The sequence below is a fragment of the Asterias amurensis genome, chromosome 22 (genome assembly GCF_032118995.1).
Source record: "Asterias amurensis chromosome 22, ASM3211899v1".
In the NCBI taxonomy this organism is placed as follows: Eukaryota; Metazoa; Echinodermata; class Asteroidea; order Forcipulatida; family Asteriidae; genus Asterias; species Asterias amurensis.
The window spans coordinates 10,301,634-10,322,661 of record NC_092669.1 but is presented as its reverse complement, the minus strand read 5'-3'; the positions used below and the strand labels follow the sequence as shown (position 1 = coordinate 10,322,661).

General features: G+C 40.1%; 2 protein-coding genes and 1 pseudogene across 3 annotated transcripts in view; all 3 read left to right on the top strand.

Annotated features, from left to right (window-relative positions):
- The first annotated feature begins 184 nt into the window (after positions 1–184).
- LOC139953974 (uncharacterized) lies at positions 185–3,313 on the top strand. Its single transcript, XM_071953592.1, has 2 exons — positions 185–804; positions 1,333–3,313. The coding sequence occupies exons 1-2, from the start codon at positions 595–597 to the stop codon at positions 1,837–1,839; spliced, it is 717 nt and encodes a 238-aa protein (XP_071809693.1). The 5' UTR covers positions 185–594; the 3' UTR covers positions 1,840–3,313.
- Positions 3,314–5,108: 1,795 nt separating this feature from the next.
- Positions 5,109–7,512, top strand: LOC139953797 (uncharacterized; annotated as a pseudogene).
- Positions 7,513–8,897: 1,385 nt separating this feature from the next.
- LOC139953757 (myelin regulatory factor-like protein) overlaps positions 8,898–21,028 on the top strand; it is a 41,086-nt gene continuing 28,955 nt past the window's right edge. For both annotated transcript variants that reach the window (XM_071953315.1, XM_071953314.1), the window contains exons 1-5: positions 8,898–9,374; positions 16,455–16,515; positions 17,338–17,535; positions 18,885–19,415; positions 19,922–20,031. In XM_071953315.1, the coding sequence (XP_071809416.1) occupies positions 9,332–9,374; positions 16,455–16,515; positions 17,338–17,535; positions 18,885–19,415; positions 19,922–20,031 (943 nt within the window). In that variant the 5' untranslated portion in view covers positions 8,898–9,331. The remainder of the gene's footprint in view (positions 9,375–16,454; positions 16,516–17,337; positions 17,536–18,884; positions 19,416–19,921; positions 20,032–21,028) is intronic.

Genomic DNA, 21,028 nt, shown 5'->3' with positions numbered 1-21,028 from the left:
TAAAAAATATTATGCAAAAATATTTAATTATTTAAACGATAAAAATTTAATATAACTACAAATAAAGTCATTTATATTATACTTTAAAATAATGACTTGTTGATTATTCTATTTTTATCCCTTGAATGATGTAATACCGATGATGTCACACGTGCTCAAAATAACAGTAAACAAAAAACAAAAAATGTTGGCCACCGGTGGTGCAATCTTAGCCGAACGAAGGAGCATAAAATGTTTGACTGATGCAAGACTCTGACATTTCTCAACCAAGCCTTTTGAAACCAACATGCCTTACACAGGAACCTGGGACAACAAGCTGTGAAAATATGCCGTGAATACGTGAGGAAAAATAGCCCAAAATGGGCTGAACGTTCTTGGGAAAATTTGAGAATGATTGAGTGAGGTCGCTCGACGAAATCGAGTCTGGCTTTTTACAATTATTGACAAGAAGTGACGAAAAGCTTAACTACAACAAGTTCAACACTGCCGAAATATAAGTTGCTCTCCACAACGTTTTAGGTGCTTAAAACGTTGATTAAATCATTCAAGTGAGACTTGAACTGAACTCCACGTTCTTTAACAAAAACTTTCATCATGGCGATTGTCGGGAATAAAGACCGACCCACCACGGCGACCAGCCGTAGCCTGGCCAAGGACTTCCACCGTCTCTTGAAGAATATCTCCGGCATGTCTGGAGGCCAAGCGCGCCTCGTCAGCTGGGATGAGTCGGACCTTAAGAAGGGTATTGTCGTGTCAGTCGTCCCAGACACTGGGCTCTACAAAGATGGGGAGTTTATATTCGCGGTAAGTTTCCTAAAGCTAAAGAACCTCAATTATTATTTAATTATGACGACCATGGCCCATTTTTTTCTTCTTCAAAAATCTGTTTTACAGTAACTTGAGTTAGCAAATTTTGTGTGCTTAGTAGAAAAACATTCATAAGCAAAAGTGCAGTGTTTTTAAAGTAGAAACATTGCTCCACAATCATAAAACGAGTTGCTTATATATAATATGTGTAATATAAGTTGGACATGAGTTATGAAATTATGTACATACTTACTGACTGGTCAACCCCATGAATTACAATGATTTGTTATTCTTTTCAACATTCTTGAACAAAAAAACGAGGTTGAGTTTTTAGTGCAAATGTGTCCCCTTACACTAGTTTATTTTATTTGCAAAGAATTGTTTCAACAAAATAAATGTCACCATCATTTCAGTCGGAACATTTTCTTATGTTTCATTACAATTATCCTTACAAGTTTTTATAAGTTCCTTGCAAATTCGCTTTATTCATAATTTAACAAACTGTTTCCCTTTGTTTATTTTCAGATTTCCTGCAACAACAAGTATCCGACCCAAGCACCAAATGTGAACTGCAGGACTTTTGTTTACCACCCAAACATCGACGCTATTGACAGCGACGGCGATATTTGTCTGAACTTACTCGACGACGGCTACTGGTCATCTAATATGACCTTGGAGGACGTCGTACAGGGAATCCTTTTCCTGATGCACAACCCCAACCTGGATGATCCTTTGTGTGTTCTGTTCAGCCCAGAGATGGATGCGGAGGAGTTTGCCGAGAACGTCAGGATGTCCCTTGATGGTGGGATGGTCGAGGGGTATCATTTCGAGAGGAACAGAGTTAAGGACATCCTTAAGGGACATGTTGATGAACTCCAGCAGCCTACCGGTGGGAGAGTCGATGACGTGATGGTATCCTCAGAGTTGGACGGTTCAGCAAATAAGAATAAAAATGAGAGGAGGAAGATGGAAGGGTCGGAGGGTGGAGTCGGGGATTTGGTGGGGGCAGGGGTGGATTTCACTAAGAGTTAAGACTAGTCTTATCTTGAGGTTTAGGACCAGTCTAAAGACCAAGTCACACTGCAGCGATAACGAAAACGATAATGATCATGACGCAAATAGAACGCATTCTATTGGTTGAAATACTCCACGCAGAATACGCCCACGCTCATTCAACCAATCGAGGGCGTGCATTTTTAATGTCCTTGTTGTCGTTCTTGTTATCGAGGCCTGTGCGACCAGGCCTTAAAAATGTAATAATAACTCCTAAAGAGTCCTAGGATTAGTCCTAAATTAGTCCTATCTTTGTGAATTTGACCCCTGGCACATGGTAGCCACATTCCTTGGCTCCGTAGTGAAATAAGAGTGCATGACGCAGCTAAAAACACCAAAAAAACAAGTCGCCTGTGAAAATGGCGTCTTGTGGGATCTATTGGCTTAATTTGCTAAACCTGATCAGTTCATGCCCAGTATTAAATTATTGTGCAATGCTAAGTGTTGTAAGCTTTAAAAGCACTTTACACTGTTGGTGATCACTCCAAAAAAAAATTAGCCTAAAAATTACTCGGTATTAATTATTAATGCAGAGCTGCCGATAGTATAAACCTTGTGAGAAACGGCTCTAAGTAACATATCTTTTGATAAAAAGGTTATTTATCACTCTAATAGATATTAAAAGACTTTAAGGCCTGAAGCCTTTTTTTGCATATCTGAAAGCACAAAATTAATTGTTTTTCATTTCATTATTCTCTCGCAACTTTGATGACCAATTGAGTCAAAATTTTCACAGATTTAATATTAGTTTATGTGTATGTTGGGATACTAGTGAGAATACTGGTGGTTGACAATTACCAAATATAGGTGTTCAGTGCCGTGGTAATTATCAAAGACCAGTCTTCTCTCTTGGTGTATCTCAACATATGCACAAAATGACAAACCTGTGAAAATTTGAACTCAATTGGTCGTCAAAGTTGCGAGATAATAATGGAAGAAAAATCACCCTTGTCACAGGAAGTTGTGTGCTTTCGGATGCTTGATTTTGGGACCTCAAAATCTTATTAATTGAAATCTCGAAATCAAATTTATGGAAAATTAATTTTTTTGCGAAAACTATGATCTCACAATGTGTTATACTATCAACAGTTCTTCTTTGCTTGTTATCAAGTAACTTTATGCTAACAATTATTTTTAGTAATTACCAGTAGTACTTTTTTTTTTATTTCAAATAAAAATCCATAAACAATGACAGCAGTCCAAGAAACATAAGTTTAAATTTGACTTTCTGATCTTTATTTTGGTCACAACTTAAACTTTCTCAAAGGCATTTATTTAGGATTTATTATTAATTTATGACTACAGAACAATTTTATGAGGCATATGATGCATTGTACAAAGTTTATTGGCGTCATGATACAAAGAGAAATGACATAACTTTTGTATTTTTGAGAGAATATTTGTAGAAACAGCGAGGATCTGATAATATTAAACTGTGGGTGAAAAATTACTTGTATTGTCGACCTTGTTTGTTTGTTTTGTAAAACTATAAGATATTAAATTTTTCGGAAAAGTCTCCTTATGGGGCCATCACTTTTTCATTCGATATAAAATAATATAGTATCTAATTTACCTTAATGAGATATCCCTTTTTGTAAGAATGAGTGAAAAAGTGGTGGCGCCATACGGAAAGTTAGAAGATTTTTCAACTATTTATAAAATATCAAGTTATAAATATTCCTGAAAGTCATTAACACTTTGAAATTGCATCATCGATCTAGAATGGGAGTCGTAACAACCCAACCCCTCCCAAAACGGCTAACTCTATCTGTGGTACACTTGTGATAGCGCCCTCTTTTGAATCAACCTTCTTAGGGTGCGTTCGATTAGCTTCCCTGGGTCGACCCCGGTGTGCCCCCAGTAAGTTCGAATAGCTTTTTATCATTCCAGGGGCTCACCCGGGTCAGCCCCCGTTGCCCTGCTTGTGGAACGGGTCACTTTGGGATGGCCCGAGGTGCAAGACGTCACCACGACAGGATGAGTGATCGTGCCATCAGCTCTTGCGTCAGGGGCTCACCCGAGTGAGCACCGTGGGGTCAACCCTGGGAAGCTAATTGAACGCACCATTAGCTAGTCGACATACTTAAAAATCCAACAATAGTCCTAGCTCTTTGCTCCAACCTTAGCCTGAACATCTGCCGTCATACTTCGAGGCTCATGAATAATGCCAGAGACCGGCTGGCGCGTACATTCACCTTTGACCTACATCATTTCACATTGGGTGCGTTCGATTAGCTTCCCTGGGTCGACTCCGCAGTGCTCACTCGGGTGAGCCCCTGACAAAAGCTAATTGAACGATCACACTCGCCCTCTGGTGGTGACGTCATCGTCATGCACCTCGTGTCACCTCAAGTGACCCACTTCACAAGCAGGGGGGCCCTCTGTAGTTGCGATAACGTAACCCCCCTGCCGACGTTATCGCAACTAACGCTACGCCGTCGGCAGGAGGGTTACGTTATTGCAACTAGGCACTCTGGGGGCTGACCCAGGTGAGCCCCTGGAATGACGTTAAACGAACGCACCCATAGAGATACACAGTCAAATTCTATGGCGTACGTGAAAGGAGTGTACTGTTTGGGCATGTTTTGAAAGCTCGTCATGTCACTGCACGTTTATCCAAGCTGGTGAAGGATAACAAAGAAAACTGGGTACCAAAGACAGTGGCCCAGTCTACTCCAGCCAGTGTTTCAAGTTGAAATTCAACCCTACAGTTCACATGCACAGTACATCACTATAAAATGTATCTGTTTCAGTAATTATCAAAGAAATTTGCCATTTCCGTAGGAAATAACATAATTGACTTCGACACACCATGACGTACGTCAACATTGACTCGCTCACAACATCCTCAAACGTCAAATATAATTTGTTTAATAAATAAATGAAATGTTTTAATTAATAGTTATTAATAAAATATCATATTAAACATTATTTAACAACAAAATGGAATTATGAAACGTGAAAATTTTGATTTTATTGTAAAAATCGCCATTTATATAGCACTTAAAAACAATAACTTGCCAATTGTTCTATTTTTAGCCTTTGAATGATGTCATACCGATGATGTCACACTAGTCTTGGTGCAAGACGTTTCTCGTTTCCTTTTCACACACACCGCGGCCAATTCACCGACAGCGCGCGCAACGACTCACCTGATAGTCCACTATGGACTTATAAGTCAGGCGAGTCGTTGCGCGCGGTGTCGGTGAATTGGCCGCGGTGTGCGTGATATAAGAAAACGAGAAACGTCTTGCACCAAGACTAATGTCACACACGTGCTTAAAATAACAACAACAAAATGTTGGTCATCGGAACGTGGTGCAATCTCAGACGAACGAGCGAAGAGCAAAAAAAACGCCCCAACTGATGCAAGAGTTTGACATATCTCGTGGAAGAAATAGCCCGAAATGGGTGGAACTTTCTGAATAAATTTGAGAATGATTGAATGAGTTGCTGCTCGAAGAACGAAACAAGAAGTAAACTCACCACCGCTGAAATTTAAGTTGCTCTCCACTCATCCCAGATCCACAGTTGTTGTTAATTAAAACGTTTGTTAATGTCATCAAAAGTGTGACTTGAACCCTACGTCAGATGACAGAAACTTCCAACATGGCGATTGTTAAGACTAAAGACCAACCCTCCATGGTCCAACCCACCACGGCGACCAGCCGTAGCCTGGCCAAGGACTTACACCGTCTCTTGAAGAATATCTCCGGCATGTCTGGAGGCCAAGCGCGCGTCGTCAGTTGGGATGAGTTGGACCTCAAGAAGGACATTGTCGTGTCTGTAGTTCCAGACACTGGGCTCTACAAAGATGGGGAGTTTATATTCGCGGTAAGATTCCAAGACCAATTATTTAAAATGTGCGTATAAATATTAATACTAGTATTATTATCGCGTTTTATGGGTACAATTTGTATAGTGTTTTCTTGTATTTTTATTAGTTTGGTTGTTCAGTGCATTTTAACAAAATTATATTGGGATTTACGCTATATAAATAAAAAAAAAATTATTATCCACTGGCGACTTAGGCCAAATTTGTTTTAATTCGCTGTTTTCCAGTAAGCAAATTTGTGTGCATAGAAAAATATTCACAAGCAAGTGTTGAATTTTTAGCATTGTTTTTGAAATAGAAACTGTGTTCCAAAATCCTAAAACGTTTTGCTTTATGTTTTGCTTTATGTACATTACTATAGCTCAGTATGTGGAGATGGTAGCGGAACGAACATCATCGTTCTAGGGGTACTCATTTTGAAGCCGACTTATTGACTGATCTGCTCTGTGAAATTTAAATTAAATTACAATAAGTTTCTATTCTTTTCATTATTCTTTAAAAACAAAATCTAACATGGGTGAGTTATTGCACTGTGTCAGTTTTCTTTAGACATGGCACCATCATTTCATCCAAACATTTTTTTATGACATGATAGTTTTTTCCTATGTTTCATAACAGTAATCCTTACAAGTTATAAATTCTCTCTCAAATGCGTTTTATTCATGTTTTTTAACAAAACTTTTTCCATTTTTTATTTTGTTCATTTTCAGATTTCATGCGACATCATGTACCCGAATGAGGCGCCAAGTGTAAACTGCAGGACTATGGTTTACCACCCAAACATCGACCCTATTGACGGCGGCGGTGCTATTTGTCTAAACTTACTCAGCGATGACTACTGGTCATCTAATATGTCCTTGGAGGATGTGGTAAATAGACAGTTCTTACTACCATTCTTGAACTCTTGGTGGCAGCAGACACTGCCGTGGTACCTGGAAAGTTTAAACCATTTTTTAAGGGATTAAGGAGACATACGCCTTTTGGCGATAGTTATTTTTTTAACTTTTATGCTCTCCTGGGCACCCCACTGTTGTTTTACTTTGTTTTCTTAAATATTTTTAATGTATACATGTGCTTGTAAATGTGTTTGCCCGAATAAATATTATTATTATTATTATTATTTTATCTATCTATCTATTAAGGTACAAGGAATTCTCTTTCTGATGCACAATCCAAACCTAGAGGATCCAATTTGTGTTCTGTTCTGCCCATGGCCAACAAAAGTCGATGCGGACAGCTTCGCTGATAACGTCAGGGTGTCGCTTGAAGGCGGGAAGGTCGAGGGGTTCTACTTTAAGAGGAACAGAGTTAACAGAGGAGATGATGACATCCCTAAGGGACATGTTGATGAACCCCAGCTGCCTACGAGCGGGAAGTGTTGATGAAGTGATGGTATCCTCAGAGTTTGACAATTCGGCAAATAAGAACAAGAATGAGACGCAGAAGATGGAGGGGGCGGAGGCAGAGTTGGGGAAGTGGTTTAGGCAGGTCTTTGATGATGATATTCCGGGCAAAATTTCATAGAGCTGGCGGCTTTTAAAGCAGAAAATATTGCTTAAAAAATCACTGTTTAGCAATAGTGAGCAGGATGCCAGTCACAAATTGTACATGTGATATGGCATTTGGTTGGTAACCTTATTCTGGTAAGCGGGTTGTTTTGCTTAGCTTATTTTTGTGCTTAAAGACACTGGACACTATTGGTAACTGTCAAAGACTAGCCTTCACAGTTGGTGTATCTCAACATATGCATAAAATAACTAACCTGTGAAAATTTGAGCTCAATCGGTTATCTAAGTTGCAAGATAATAATGAAAGTAAAAAAAAAAAAAATACCTTTCTCACACGAAGTTGTGTGCGTTTAGATGGTTGATTTCGAGACCTCAAGTTCTAAATCTGAGGTCTCGAAATCTAATTCTTGGAAAATTACTTCTTTCTCAAAAACTATGGGACTTCAGAGGGAGCCGTTTCTCACAATGTTTTATACCATCAACCTCTCGCCATTACTTGTCACCAAGAAAGGTTTTATGCTTAAATTATTTTGAGTAATTACCAATAGTGTCCACTGCCTTTAAGCAGCTGTGCAAACTAACATGGTCGGCCATTTATGGGAGTCAAATTTTTGATTCCCATGAGGTAAAAGGAAAACCATGCAATTTCGAGGCATATGTTTGTATAACGGTTACAAACGCTTTTCAAAGACCAACATGACCGATCCAAGGCAAGGTGTTCCTTTAATATATGATTACAGAATAATTCTATGAGGCAAATGATGCATTGTACAGTTTATTGTTTTCAATAAAACAAAGGGTAATACCTTTTGTATTTTTGAGAGACTATTTATAAAGACAGTATGGATCTGAAATAATAAAAATGTTGATAGGTTTATATCTTTTGTCGACCTTGTCTTTTTTATAAAACTATAAACTATTTAATTTTCAAAGTACATTATCTAAGTGTTGAGTTTAATAACATCTAGTGTTAAAAATGTTGATGTCTAAAATGTTGAGTTGTTACTTTTGAAGTGACACGCTCAGGTTTTTCCCTCCACTAGAGGGCGCGCTTTTTCGCGGAACTGCGCAGTTTGCGGGGGCGGGGGGGTCTGCGGCAGTCTGCGACAGCGCGTAAAATAATTTTACAACCTCGTGTTCTTGAATCATAATGTTACTTCGCGCCCCTGTGTCACATCACACCGCAGAGTGACGTTTACGAACACATTGTTTTGATGGTTATTGGAGCAATTAAACTCTAATTTTGTTTTACCTTTTTTAGATGAGATGTTGTTAACGCAAAGTATATGTTCGAAACTAATGAGGGAATTTTCGACAGAACATGTAAAGTTTCTCGGGAGCACCGCATCACGACACGGCTTCGTTCTATGGTAGGATCAAGGTTGTTTTATGGATGAAGACGTCATCGGCGCTTAAAAATATCTACGACTGTTTTATAACCCCAACACAATCGGAACCACAATTCTGCCGACTAAACTCCAATCATGGAGGAATAAACCTTCATACTCCAATAAACTCATGTATGATTCCATGACAATCTACAGAAGAAAAAAAAATCATAACTATTATCTATCTTTTGGTTTATTTTGGGGAATAAGAAAATGATCCGCCGAATAAAAAAATAGTTCCTTTTGTCGGCCTGTGCAGTCCAATATCAGGTTTTGTCCAATTAAGAAAATTCCTAGTCACTTGGGAGACCCGACGCAGCATGGAGGTAGACCACGGATTGTGCTATTTTTGAACTTTTTTTAGACCCACCATCCCTTCTCTAAGACCCCAGTTGCATTGCAAGATCCATTCGTGTGAGCAGAGGGGGTACTGCCGCCGAAATAGTTGGAAAAACATATTCAGAAAGTCTCATGATTCCCATTGAATCACACTGCGCATTAGTCCTCACTGCGCATTAAACAGTCGTCTGGTCTAGGATGAAATAGGACACCTCCAAAAAAGCCCAATCCAATATGGCGGACCAAGACTGGAGAATGCGTCATTGGATCTGAACCAAAAAACGGTCACAATGATTTCTGTATACCCTGTTAAGTAGTGGTCGCTAGTTTAAAATTTGTGTTGCTGTTTGAGGACCAATGTTCCTGTATGTTAGGGGAACATCCATTTGAATGTCTTACCGATGGACGTGTTTGAAGAAGCCGAAGCTTTACATCAGTTTTTTGGTAAGTTGTGAAAAAGTTCTTCTACTTCTACTTCTAAGTTCTACTTCGATACTTGGCATAGTCCTTCAGTCAGGATATAAACGCCAAGGACACGTTCTGGACATGACAATCACTGACTGATTGTGAACGGTGTGTAAACACGAAGTTTGTCGTTAACACAATAATTACATGGAATTTTTATTGAGTCTGTTTGTTCAAAAGGCAAATGTGTCATGTGTGTGAGTTACTAAATGAACTGGCTAATTTCCTGTAGTTGTATAGTATACAAATATTGACTGCTTCGAGTGCTATGGTTAAAACTATGACTCCCGAGGTGATCCCCGGAGCGTTCTATTTTCCCCGAGGCGAAGCCGAGGGAAAATAGAACGCTCCGGGGATCACCGAGGGAGTCATAGTTTTTAACCATTGCACGAGTAAAAGTAGGTACGTTCACAACCGCTAGAGGGCGCTGCGCATGCTGGGACCAATTTCCGTTAATGAGAAACTGTGCCGCGATCTCAAGTAGTGCGCCAGCTGTCGCATTCTGCATCGTGTTTTGCGGAGGGTTATATGGTACTTCTACTTATGTGAAACAGTTCATTCATAAAACTAACCGGAACTACATTAAAGATGGCGATTTTCTGAAGTGTAAAAGTGAGCATTTTAACTATTCTTTCGGTGGATTTTTGGTTTGGAAAGTCAACGGAACGTCAAAATGTTGATAGTTTGATGCACTTTTATTCAAATAAAAGGTACTTACAGACGTGAGGAGTTGATCAGAACTATATATTTGTTAAAATTGAGTATTTTTTCATAAGTTACTTTTGGTTTGAAAACTGTTCATTGTAGCGCATTTTAGCGATCGGCAATTGAAAATGGTCATACGACCACGGGAAACACGCAATTTTAGGTCCCATGGCAAATTGTTGGTTTGGACGCTACGCGGCTTACGCTGGTCCCCGCTATGTTTGCGCGGTAATATATAAGCATAGATGGTACTCGGTATGGTTGATATGTCAACAAACTTTGGATAGATTATTGAATGGAGGAAGGAAAAGGGGAATAATTTATTATTTTTAGTGAGATAAATTACTAGTTTTGTTAAAGATATGACTGTTTGGTCTTACAGATTGCCCAAGGAGATAAATTATTTAAAAAACTAAAGTAACCTGACAGTGACATGATGATGAAATGAAACCTACCTCCATGATTTATATATGCTGAAACAAACATGGTATGGTTGATGATGGTATTCGGCTTGGGAGGGGGGGGGTGGGGTTACACAAATAAATAAATACATCATTCAAAGACACACCTGTTTAATATTTATTCTGTTATCAAAGCTTGGTTCATTCATACTGCTTCATGAAAGTTGTTTGTGCGGAGGGAGTTCACTGTTTCATATTTTTAAATAAGCAGAGTGCAAACTAAAATTGAACTAAAAAAGTAAAATCAAATAGCAATCTCTCCAGAGCTTAATCTCACTGAAGCTTCACCAGAGGTCATGGCTCTCGCTTCTTCTTGACTATCTACTGACCACATCCCTAGTACCCAGCAATAAATGGAAATCCTTTACAGAAGTACACTAAATGCATGATTGCAGCATTACGAAGGAAGATACCCTCTAGCTCGCAGGCACCCTACTTAATAAACTGCGACTTCACTGTAGTCTGCGCACATATTTGGTTAATACGCGCACAACCTAACAGTGCGTAGCCATAATATCTTCATACATTGAAGCCTACACTTTACCTGGAAGAAGAAAGAACTTCAGAATGTTAATATGTGTACACAGTAGTGATGATAAATGCAAATTTTCTCAGATTTTTCCAATCTTTTTGGTAAACATTACCTTTGACCTTTGATTATGTGACCTTTCAGCATCAAAAGGTCAAGTGTTTGACCCCATATCATTGACCTTGAGTCTGAGAAAGGTCAAGTGCTTGCTCTTGTCTTAATCTTGGTGTAGGTTGGAACTTTTCTCATTGTCTATTTAAGTTCCAATTTGATGTCCCTTAAACATGTACTCAAAATACACCTGTTCACATTGTATAGGGCATTTTAATACACAAGGTCACAGTTTTTTTGTATGTAAATATGGGCCTAAAACAATGACCTTTGACCTGGCGTAACTCGTCATCCCATTGACCTATCCCCACAAACTTGGTGTCAAAATGAATGATTCAAAGAGACCTTTCCAACTAGACTAGTCACAGCTCCATCCCATGTTATCTAAAATTTTGTGATTCTACCTAGTAAAAGCAGTCAATATTTGTTTTATAACACCACAAACATTTATAAATACTGTACTATTATTATTAAGTTACAGACCTGAATGCTACAATCCACGGACGACGCGAATACAGATTGCAAACACTTTTACTTACTGTGTTGCATGTAGTGTCCTGCAATCCTAAATGGTTACAGACTATTAATTTATCATCCTCGTACACGCAACGGACGTCTGGGTACTGCACGCCATGTGCTAGTCTGTCGGACTAGCGCACGGCGCCGTGTGCTAGTCTTCGGACTAGCGCATGGCAAACCGACGCACTATCACATGGCCGTCGTCTAGCAAAACTAAGACATGTCATGTGACGCGCTCTAAACCAATGAGCAGGCAGAATACTTGCATGGGGCGTTATAATACCCGATAGCCGAGGTTGGACTCCTCCGTTGCAGGCAAGCAACGGAGTCCAGGGTAGAGGGTATACAGGTCCCGTACTATTGCGAAAAGATTTCAAAAATCTGTTAAAAATATTTCTACCTAACCTAAAGTCCCCTAACTCGAGAGTCTGAACTTTTACTCACATGTTCCTTGTAGTTGGAAATCCAAGCCCGCATTATTTAAAATTGTTGAATTGTCTCCTTTGGTATTAATATTTTGTGAAAAGAAAATTGAAACTGACGTTTTCCATTCCCTCGTCGCGCACTAACTTCTGTGTAAACACTTTGTTGCAATGATCACTGGCGGCCTACTATTTGCAGCCAAAATCGCCTTCAACTTGCGTCAACCAAACACTAAGCAGATGGATAATAGTCAGTGAGCAATTTACACAAAGCGCAGAACTATGCGATACCGAGCATTGACGTCTTGTGCCAAGACTCTATGTGCTGGAAGCGTATTTTTTTCCCAGGACAAATGAGGTCATTTTTTACCATAAATAAGCGCATGCTAACCGTCCCGGGGGAAAAAATATACGCGCGCAGGAAAGCGCCCTCTGTTGTCCAGACATATCATGTACAAGAAGCCCTGTGAAAAAGCAAGATGGCGGCAGACGGCTTTGCTGCTTAGAAATGTTGGGGTTTTTTCACAAGAAAAAAAACTTAATTTGTGTAACCGAAATTCAACCTGAAACTTATAAAAATTCTATTTGAGCTGGAATATTTTACAGTTTTATGCCTCCTGGATTTTAAAAATGCATATTGGTGGAGTTGAAGGCGAGTTGACAGCACCAACCCAGTTGACGGCGAATAGCGGCAAGATAATGCACTGTACTCAAAGCCGGCCATGCGCACTTGGCCGCACACTATCAATTGGTACATGATGATCACATCGCCAGTGCAGAACTTCGACATATTTTCGGAAATAATTTCTTCCATGGATATATTTATAAGCTGCGAACTCGTTGAAAATATAGTGAGGGACACTATGAGTAATGAATATATGAATGAAATTTCAACTTCTCAAGTCAGGTAAAAAATAAAGAAAATTGTAGTCAAATTTGTGTTCGCATTGTAAAGAACCTTTATACCCAGGACGTCAGTGCAGTGGCACTGACTGACGTCATACCAGGGCTAAGTACCCGACATCCACTCTTTCTCTGTCACTATTTGTTTGTTTTCCTGTCTGTGTGTTGTTTTAATCATTCCTGGACACTGGTTTGTAAAAGTTTGTAAAAGTCAATAAATGAATTTACCACCTGTTGCTGAGCAAGCTGACTTGCTTGGTTAGGAGAGTTCCGAGTTTATTTATCATTGTTTTAAAAGGGTTTTATCGTGAAGTCTATTTTCATCATTAAAAAGAGGAGGAGGAGGTACTCCTTAATTTAATTTGATAGAACTACAGCATGCATGGTATGTAATGTTAATGTATACGTAGACATGGAAGAGGTTCGTTCCGCTGTTGACATGGTAATGATGGTTGATCTATGGCAGAAAGATCCATAGTTCTAGGGGAAATTCCGGAAAAGCTTCCGTATGGCGCTACAACTTTTTCATTTGATATGAAATAATCTAGTATCTAAATTTACCTCAAGAGTCAGTGAGGTATCTCTTTTTGTAAAAATTAGTGAAAAAGTGGTGGCGCCGTACGGAAAGTTAACCGAAATTCCTTCTAGGAATTGAAGTGAGGCAAAGTTAAATAAACTTTCCTCTATGACAATTATGATCTGATTCAACTTTTCTATAAGAGGTTTTAATGTTACAACCTGGTATGTAGTGGTACAGTATATATTGTGTCTACTTCCCAGTGTTGTGCATCGGGTAGAGCAGGCATGCAACTTTTCCGCGTTTCCGCGTTTTTTTTTTGTTTTTTTTACGTGAAAAAAAAACAAAAACGTTTTTCGTTTTTATTTTATTTAGCCTAATATATGCCTGGCATTAACAGTGTACATTTACAATCATGTAAAATAAGCCTAGTACATGCTAAAAATGCACCTAAGAGCATAATAAACCTCAACATTTTCTAGGCTACCATTGTGGGTATCATGTCCCGTGGCGTTTCGGCTGCCTCGCCCCGCACTTGCCTTGTGCCTGTGAAAATTTTCCTCTTTATTTTTCACTGGGCAGTCGCACGCCTGGTAGTGGACGGAGGACATCAGCATGTTAAAAAGATCACATGCCAAACAGTGTCTGTAGCCAAACAGTGTCCATATCCAAACAGTGTCTGGTTGCAGAATGGACAGTATTGGCAAGAAGTTAGCAGACAGTATTTCGCGGAGATCACCACCTTAAAACTATTTCATTCAAATAAATTGAGCGCAAAGTGTAATGATTACATAACGTGATGTTTTACCCTAGCATAGTCTTTCTGGACGGCTAAATGACAACACAACACACATGAACAGAAGGATTTGAAACTTTGCATGGTGGAAATACAATACATGTTGGTTTTGCTGTAACACCATGTAATGATAATCTCTAAATGAGTTGGGGTGGTTCTGAACATGAGCAGGCTCTTGACGATGACTAGTATACAAATATTGACTGCTTCGAGTGCTATGGTTAAAACTATGACTCCCGAGGTGATCCCCGGAGCGTTCTATTTTCCCGAGGCGAAGCCGAGGGAAAATAGAACGCTACGGGGATCACCGAGGGAGTCATAGTTTTTAACCATTGCACGAGTAAAAGCAGTAAATATTTGTTTTATTACACCCCAAACATTTCTAAATGCTGTACTGTTATTATTAAGTTACAGACCTGAATGCTACAATCCACGGACGACGCGAATACAGATTGCATACACTTTTACTTACTGTGTTGCATGTAGTGTCGTGCAATTCGAAGTGGTTACAGACTATTAATTTATAATCTTCGTACACGCACAGGACGTCTGGGTACTGCACGCCATGTGCTAGTCTGTCGGACTAGCGCATGGCAAACCGGCGCTCTATCACACGGCCGTCGTCTGGCAAAACTTAGACATGTCATGTGACACCCTCTAAACCAATGAGCAGGCAGAATACTTGCAAGGGGTGTTATAAAGCAAGCTAGTCGAAACGTTGAGACCAATTCCGATTGACTCCGCGGCAGTACAGTTATTACGGTCCTATAAGCTAAAGTAGTAGTCCAGTCTAATTTCTATACCATCCGCCCCGGTAATAGTTATAACGCAGGACAGTTCTTTTCAGAACTGAGAAGTCTCCCGAACCTCCGATTATCTTCTCCGTGGCAGTAGAATAAAGCAAGACAGTTCCCTAAGAACAACTCTACCTGGCAAGTAGATACACACATGGTGTTACCGCAAACCAAATATATATTGATACCCCACCATGCAATGCCTCAAATCCTATATATGAGCAGGCTTACTAAGTTTAACATAGAGCAATTAAGTGGAAATATATGAATAGAGAGAGAGAGAGAGGCAGAGAGTACACGGACAAAGCAAGGGGTAAACAGTGAATAGGAGGACGAAAGAGGATGGGGTGGAGGGAAGGGGGTGGCTTGACCACAAGATGATGGAAACACAAAGGACAATTTCAAGGGTGGTAAGAGGGAGGAAAAGTAAATAAATACACTGGACAATATTGGTAATTGTCGAAGACTAGTCTTCTCACTTGGTGTACCTAAATGTATGCATTAAAAAAAAACCTGAAAATTTGAGCTCAATTGGTCGTCAAAGTAGCGAGATAATAATGACAGAAAAAACACCTTGTCACACGAAGTTTTGTGCTTTCAGATGCTTGATTTCGATACCTCAAAAGGGGTGGGGGTGTGGGTGGGGGAAGGGACTGGCTTGACCACAAGAAGATGGAAACACAAAGGACAATTTCAAGGGTGAAAAGAGGAAGACTAAGTATTTACAATGTAATTAAGCCCTTTTCACATGACAAAGTCAAAAGGGTCCATGGTCTCAGGGGCCAATCTCTTGACCAAGGAGATTGGTCAAAACTTTAACAGGGCCTTTTACATGGTGCAGAAACCAACGTCCTGTGTCTCGGAACCTGCATCTTTTGTGGTGTTAAATGTCAACAATGTTTACTGTGGGTTTCACTGATATCCTCACAGCTATGGTAACATTGCAAATGTATGTTTGGCCAATGGTAACCTATCATTTTCCAGCGCTGTCGTGAATCGACCCCCTTAATTAAAAAAAAATGTTTTGGTCATAACTATGACGAAGAATAACATGTAGGCCTCATCATCATCATTCGGCATAGACTTGCCTCCGTGGCTGCCTCGTCCTCAGGTTGTAGGCCTAGTTGTAAATTATTTCTCAAATTGCTTTAGACTATCAAAAGCCGTTGTAGGCTTCTGCCAAAGGTCTTTTTTTCCCATTAATTTTAAGAGTAATTACCAAACTTATACCTTCCCTATAAATCATTTGATCCACAAATTAAACTTTATTTCACTGTTTTTTCTTGTTTTGTTGTTCCACAGCAAGTGAATCTCCTGAAGATTGCAACATCCAGCTCGATGATTTAATAAACGATATTGATTTGTAAGTCAAAGTCTAATATTTGTAGGCCTCGAATCATCCCCCCCCTTCCATATCAAAACTATATACTATATAGAATGTGACAACATTGCCTTCAAATAGTGCGATGTGGCCTAGCAGTTAAGAGCAGCGGATTCAAGCTCTGGTGTTTCTGATCGGCAGAGTGCATTTGAATCCAAGTCGTGACACTTGTCCTTAAGCAAGACAATAAAACTAGCCTGCCATGCTTGCTTTTAAATGGGTGCTATCGTATGCTGGAACTTTCCTTGCAACACTTCTTGCACCACTCCTTAAAAATGCCAAAGAGGTCACTGCCTCCGAAGCGCAGCCGATTTCACCAAACTCTTCCTAACTTAGGATTAATCTAAGGAGTTACATGTAGGATGACTTGAGTTCCATAGACATTAGAACGCAAGGAACCCATTCTAAGTTGGATATGTTACTCGTCCTAACTTTTTAGGATATTATAATCTTTGTACTTAAGGACGAGTTGAGTTCCGTATCCATTAACGTTAGGATGCATTGATTCATTGAACCCATTGTAAGTTAGGAAGGGTTACTCGTTCTATCTCTAAATAGGATTAATCCTAGCATTTTAGGAAATTGGGTGGCAGTCTTGGCCATTGTAGTTTGGCTAGCAACCTTATTCTGGTAAGCATAATTTTGTTGTGCTTAGCTGTTTTTTGTGCTTAAGCAGCTCTACGTAATTAGGCAAAGGTACTGGAAAACATGCTTCATAATCTCCCCTTTCTGTTATTATGTAACCCTGATCCCAGACTTAGTGAGCGTTCTAAACATATTTCTTGTTTTTTCTTCTGTATTTAGTAATGAGCTTCAGGAGACATTGCCCCACGATGGTGTACATGTACATGTACCAGAAGTTCAAGAGCTGGGCCCTCTTCCCACTGCCACCCAGCATGCCCAGCCGCTTAAAAATGCACCGCCGGTGACCGAGTCACTGACCGGTAACCGGGCAGTGCCGGCCAAAGTGGCTGGTGTTCCCGTACCGGTCAGCCAGATTGGGTAAAGATAATTTTGTAACTTCCATAGTGTCACAAGAGGGCGATATTTTTGTATATATGTCTTATTCATGACGTCTTCCAGCAGAGCTGGCACTCCCTAAGTTGGAATGTGTTTTGAGTCGGAGTAAAGTTATGTTGAATATGCAACAAGTGACGGACGTCATTCTCCTCATAGTGCAAAATGATAAAAAGAGTGTCATGGCCGAGTGGTTAAGAGCATTGAATTCAAGATCTGGTGTTTAAGTCACTGGAGTGTGGGTTCAAATCCCGGTCATGACACTTGTGTCCTTGAGCAAGATACTTTACTATAATTGCTTCTCTTCACCCAGGGGTATAAATGGGTACCTGCGAGGATAGAGGTTGATATTGTGAATGAAAAAGCCTTTGTAGCACCACGGCAGCTCGGGGCTGTATACTCCCCAGTTATTGGCCCAATGACCAGGGCACTAAAAAGCACATTGATACGGCTATTGTGAAATGCGCTTTTGAAGAATTTGTTAGTATTATTCTTGTTATAAAATATTCAAAAAAACACCAACATTTTTACAGTGACTTCTGAACTTTTATTTTTGGCTCATTTTGATTTTTGCAGATTTTTGAGTTATTCTCCACCCAAGTTTCCTTTGGAGACGCCCTCAGTTTCATTTAAAAAAAAAATATTGATAAACAAACTTGGATACCAGTACAGGCCTGGAATTTCATCTGAAAGGGCAAGGCCATTTTCAATTTGCAAAGGGCACGTCTATTGGGAAATCTTAAAGTCAATGGGAGACTTTCCAACGCTAGGTGGCAGCAGACTTACCGGGTAAATTTCCATTGTTTACGTAGTTCTGATTATGTGCATAATTCTGAGAAGAATGGATATACCCGGTAAGTCTGCTGCCACCTATCGTCCCAGACAGTCTCCTATTGGAACCTTTGTTAATGGGCACCAAGGCCAAGAAAAGGGGCACTTGAGGCCAGGATTGAGTTAATCTGGTGTTTCTGATCAGCAGAGTGTGGGTTCGAATCCCCAGCCGTGACACATTGTGTCCTTAAGCAAGACACATAACCATTGCTTCGTCCTTCAGATGGGACGTAAAGCCCTTGGTCCCATGTGTTGTGTAATGCATGTTAAAGAACCCAGTGCATGCACTTATCGAAAAGAGAAGGGGTTCGCCCCGGTGTTCCTGGCTGTGGCTGCTGTATGCGCCGTAGCACCATGTAAAACCATTACATGGTGTGCTAAGGATTAGATCTCATTCAAAATCTTCGTCCCTCTCAGCAAAAATAATTGGCGCTTTGTATCCTTTGGAAAAGGCGCGTTATAAATACGTTGATTAATATTCCCTTTTGCATTTATCATTTCAGGCTTCTTCCAGAATCGCCCCCAGACTCCGAGCCTTACTCCCCTGACAGGAACAAACCGATCCCCGCTCCGGGACCAGGCAGGGTGGTCAGCCCATACCTCAACGACTCATCGACCCAGAGGCTGACCTCTGGCTTTGACACCCAGCTACTGACCACTGGCCTCGAAAACCAGCTCTTTAACCCCAACCTGGAACCCCCGCAGGGGATTATGACCTTCGACCCCGCGTTGCAAGAGATACTCCCCTTCAGCTACGAGCAGACGACATGTCTCGAAGACCTTGAGAATATCCCGAACCTTTCAGGGCAGCAGGATGATTTACAAATGGTGCTGCTCAATGAAACCCTTCCTGGAGCTCTACCTCTTGATCAGATGCCCGGAGGTCTACCCCTTGACCAGGTGCCTGGGGCATCACCGGAGGGGCTTGCCGGTGGGTCGGCTGGCATTCCAACGATGGGTGGGCTACCCCTCCAGCAGCAGGCTGTCTTGCAGTTTCAGAACCTCCCACAATCGGAGCTACAGAGGAGAGAAAGGTTAAAAACCACCTTGAATTTTTTTTTATGCCGAGTGTTACATTTATTAATTCGTAGTAAGCTTGGGCGATATCGATTCATTTTAATCATGATATATCGCTGACAATATATCGCGATATTCGATATAATTGCGATTAATAAAATTTGACATCATCATTCTTCAAACTCCCAGTGAAAGTTGTAGAAGAGACAGTCATAGCATAAGAGAGGTGTTCTAATGACCTATTCTTCTGGTTTTACTCCAAACCTATGGGGTGCAAGATGTCTCAGCTAGGAAATACATCGCGATACTGGGTACTTAATCTGTATCGCGATATATCACGATATATCGCGATACATCATGATATAAAACCGAAAATATAAAGTTTTGATTAAAACCAAATCGATCCGATATCGAAGTCGATTTTGTAAAATAAGCCTGCTGTACTCATTCATGAATAATTTAATATGTAAATTTTTTTACAAACTGTATTCATGCCTTAAATATATTATGTTAATTTTTGCAGCATTCTTGTGCATCAGAACAAGAAGCGGAAACATTCCTTGTCTCCTCAGAGTAGCATGAGAGGAAACACATCTCAGCCTGCTCTACAGATTGAGATCAAACAAGAACCTGGTGAGTTGACATTAAAGGCAGTGGACACTATTGGTAATTACTCAAAATAATTATTAGCATAAAACCTTTCTTGGTGACGAGTAATGGGAGAGGTTGATGGTATAAAACATTGTGAGAAACGGCTCCCTCTGAAGTGACGTAGTTTTCGAGAAAGAAGTAATTTTCCATGAATTTGATTTTGAGACCTCAGATTTAGAACTTAGGGTCTCGAAATCAACCATCTAAACGCACACAACTTCGTGTGACAAGGGTTATTTTTCTTTCCTTATTAGCTCGCACGTTCAATGACCGATTGAGCTCAAATTTTTACAGGTTTGTTATTTTATGCATATGTTGAGATACACCAACTGTGAAGGCTAGTCTTTGACAATTACCAATAGTGTCCCCTGCCTTTAAAGGGACACGTTGCCTTGGATCGGTCGAGTTGGTCTATGAAATGCAGTTGAAACCATTTATGAAATGTTTATGGTTGGAAAGGTTTTTTAAAAGTAGAATATTATGATCCGCACAAATATGCTTTGAAATTGCATGGTTTTCCTTATACGTCGTGAACAAACACGGTCGGCCAAAAAATTTGAAACTTTGGGTGTACAGCAGATGCGCACACAGAAGGATAGAGCTCTACCTATTAAACCGATGTCGGTAGAATTGTTTATGAGGCTATGAGGCCCATGCCCACCAAAGTAGCTACTGGTCAACTGCACCAGTTTTTATTTATTTATTAAAGTCACCTGGAAATAGAATTTTTCTTCTTTCAAACATAAGAGTATATGCTTACGAACAATAAAACAATTTTCTTAGTAACTGTTTGTCACGATTTATATGTTTAAAAAATATATAAAGTTGTTTGGGGGGCTGACTCCGCCTACCCCTTTTGTGACGTCAATCGAGGCAGACTTTGCCTGCAATGCGTATAGTAAACACACGTGCAAAGTACATGTACGTCCAAGTCGTGAGTTGGTACATTTCAAAAAGTGTTTTTCTGCATTCAGCAGCA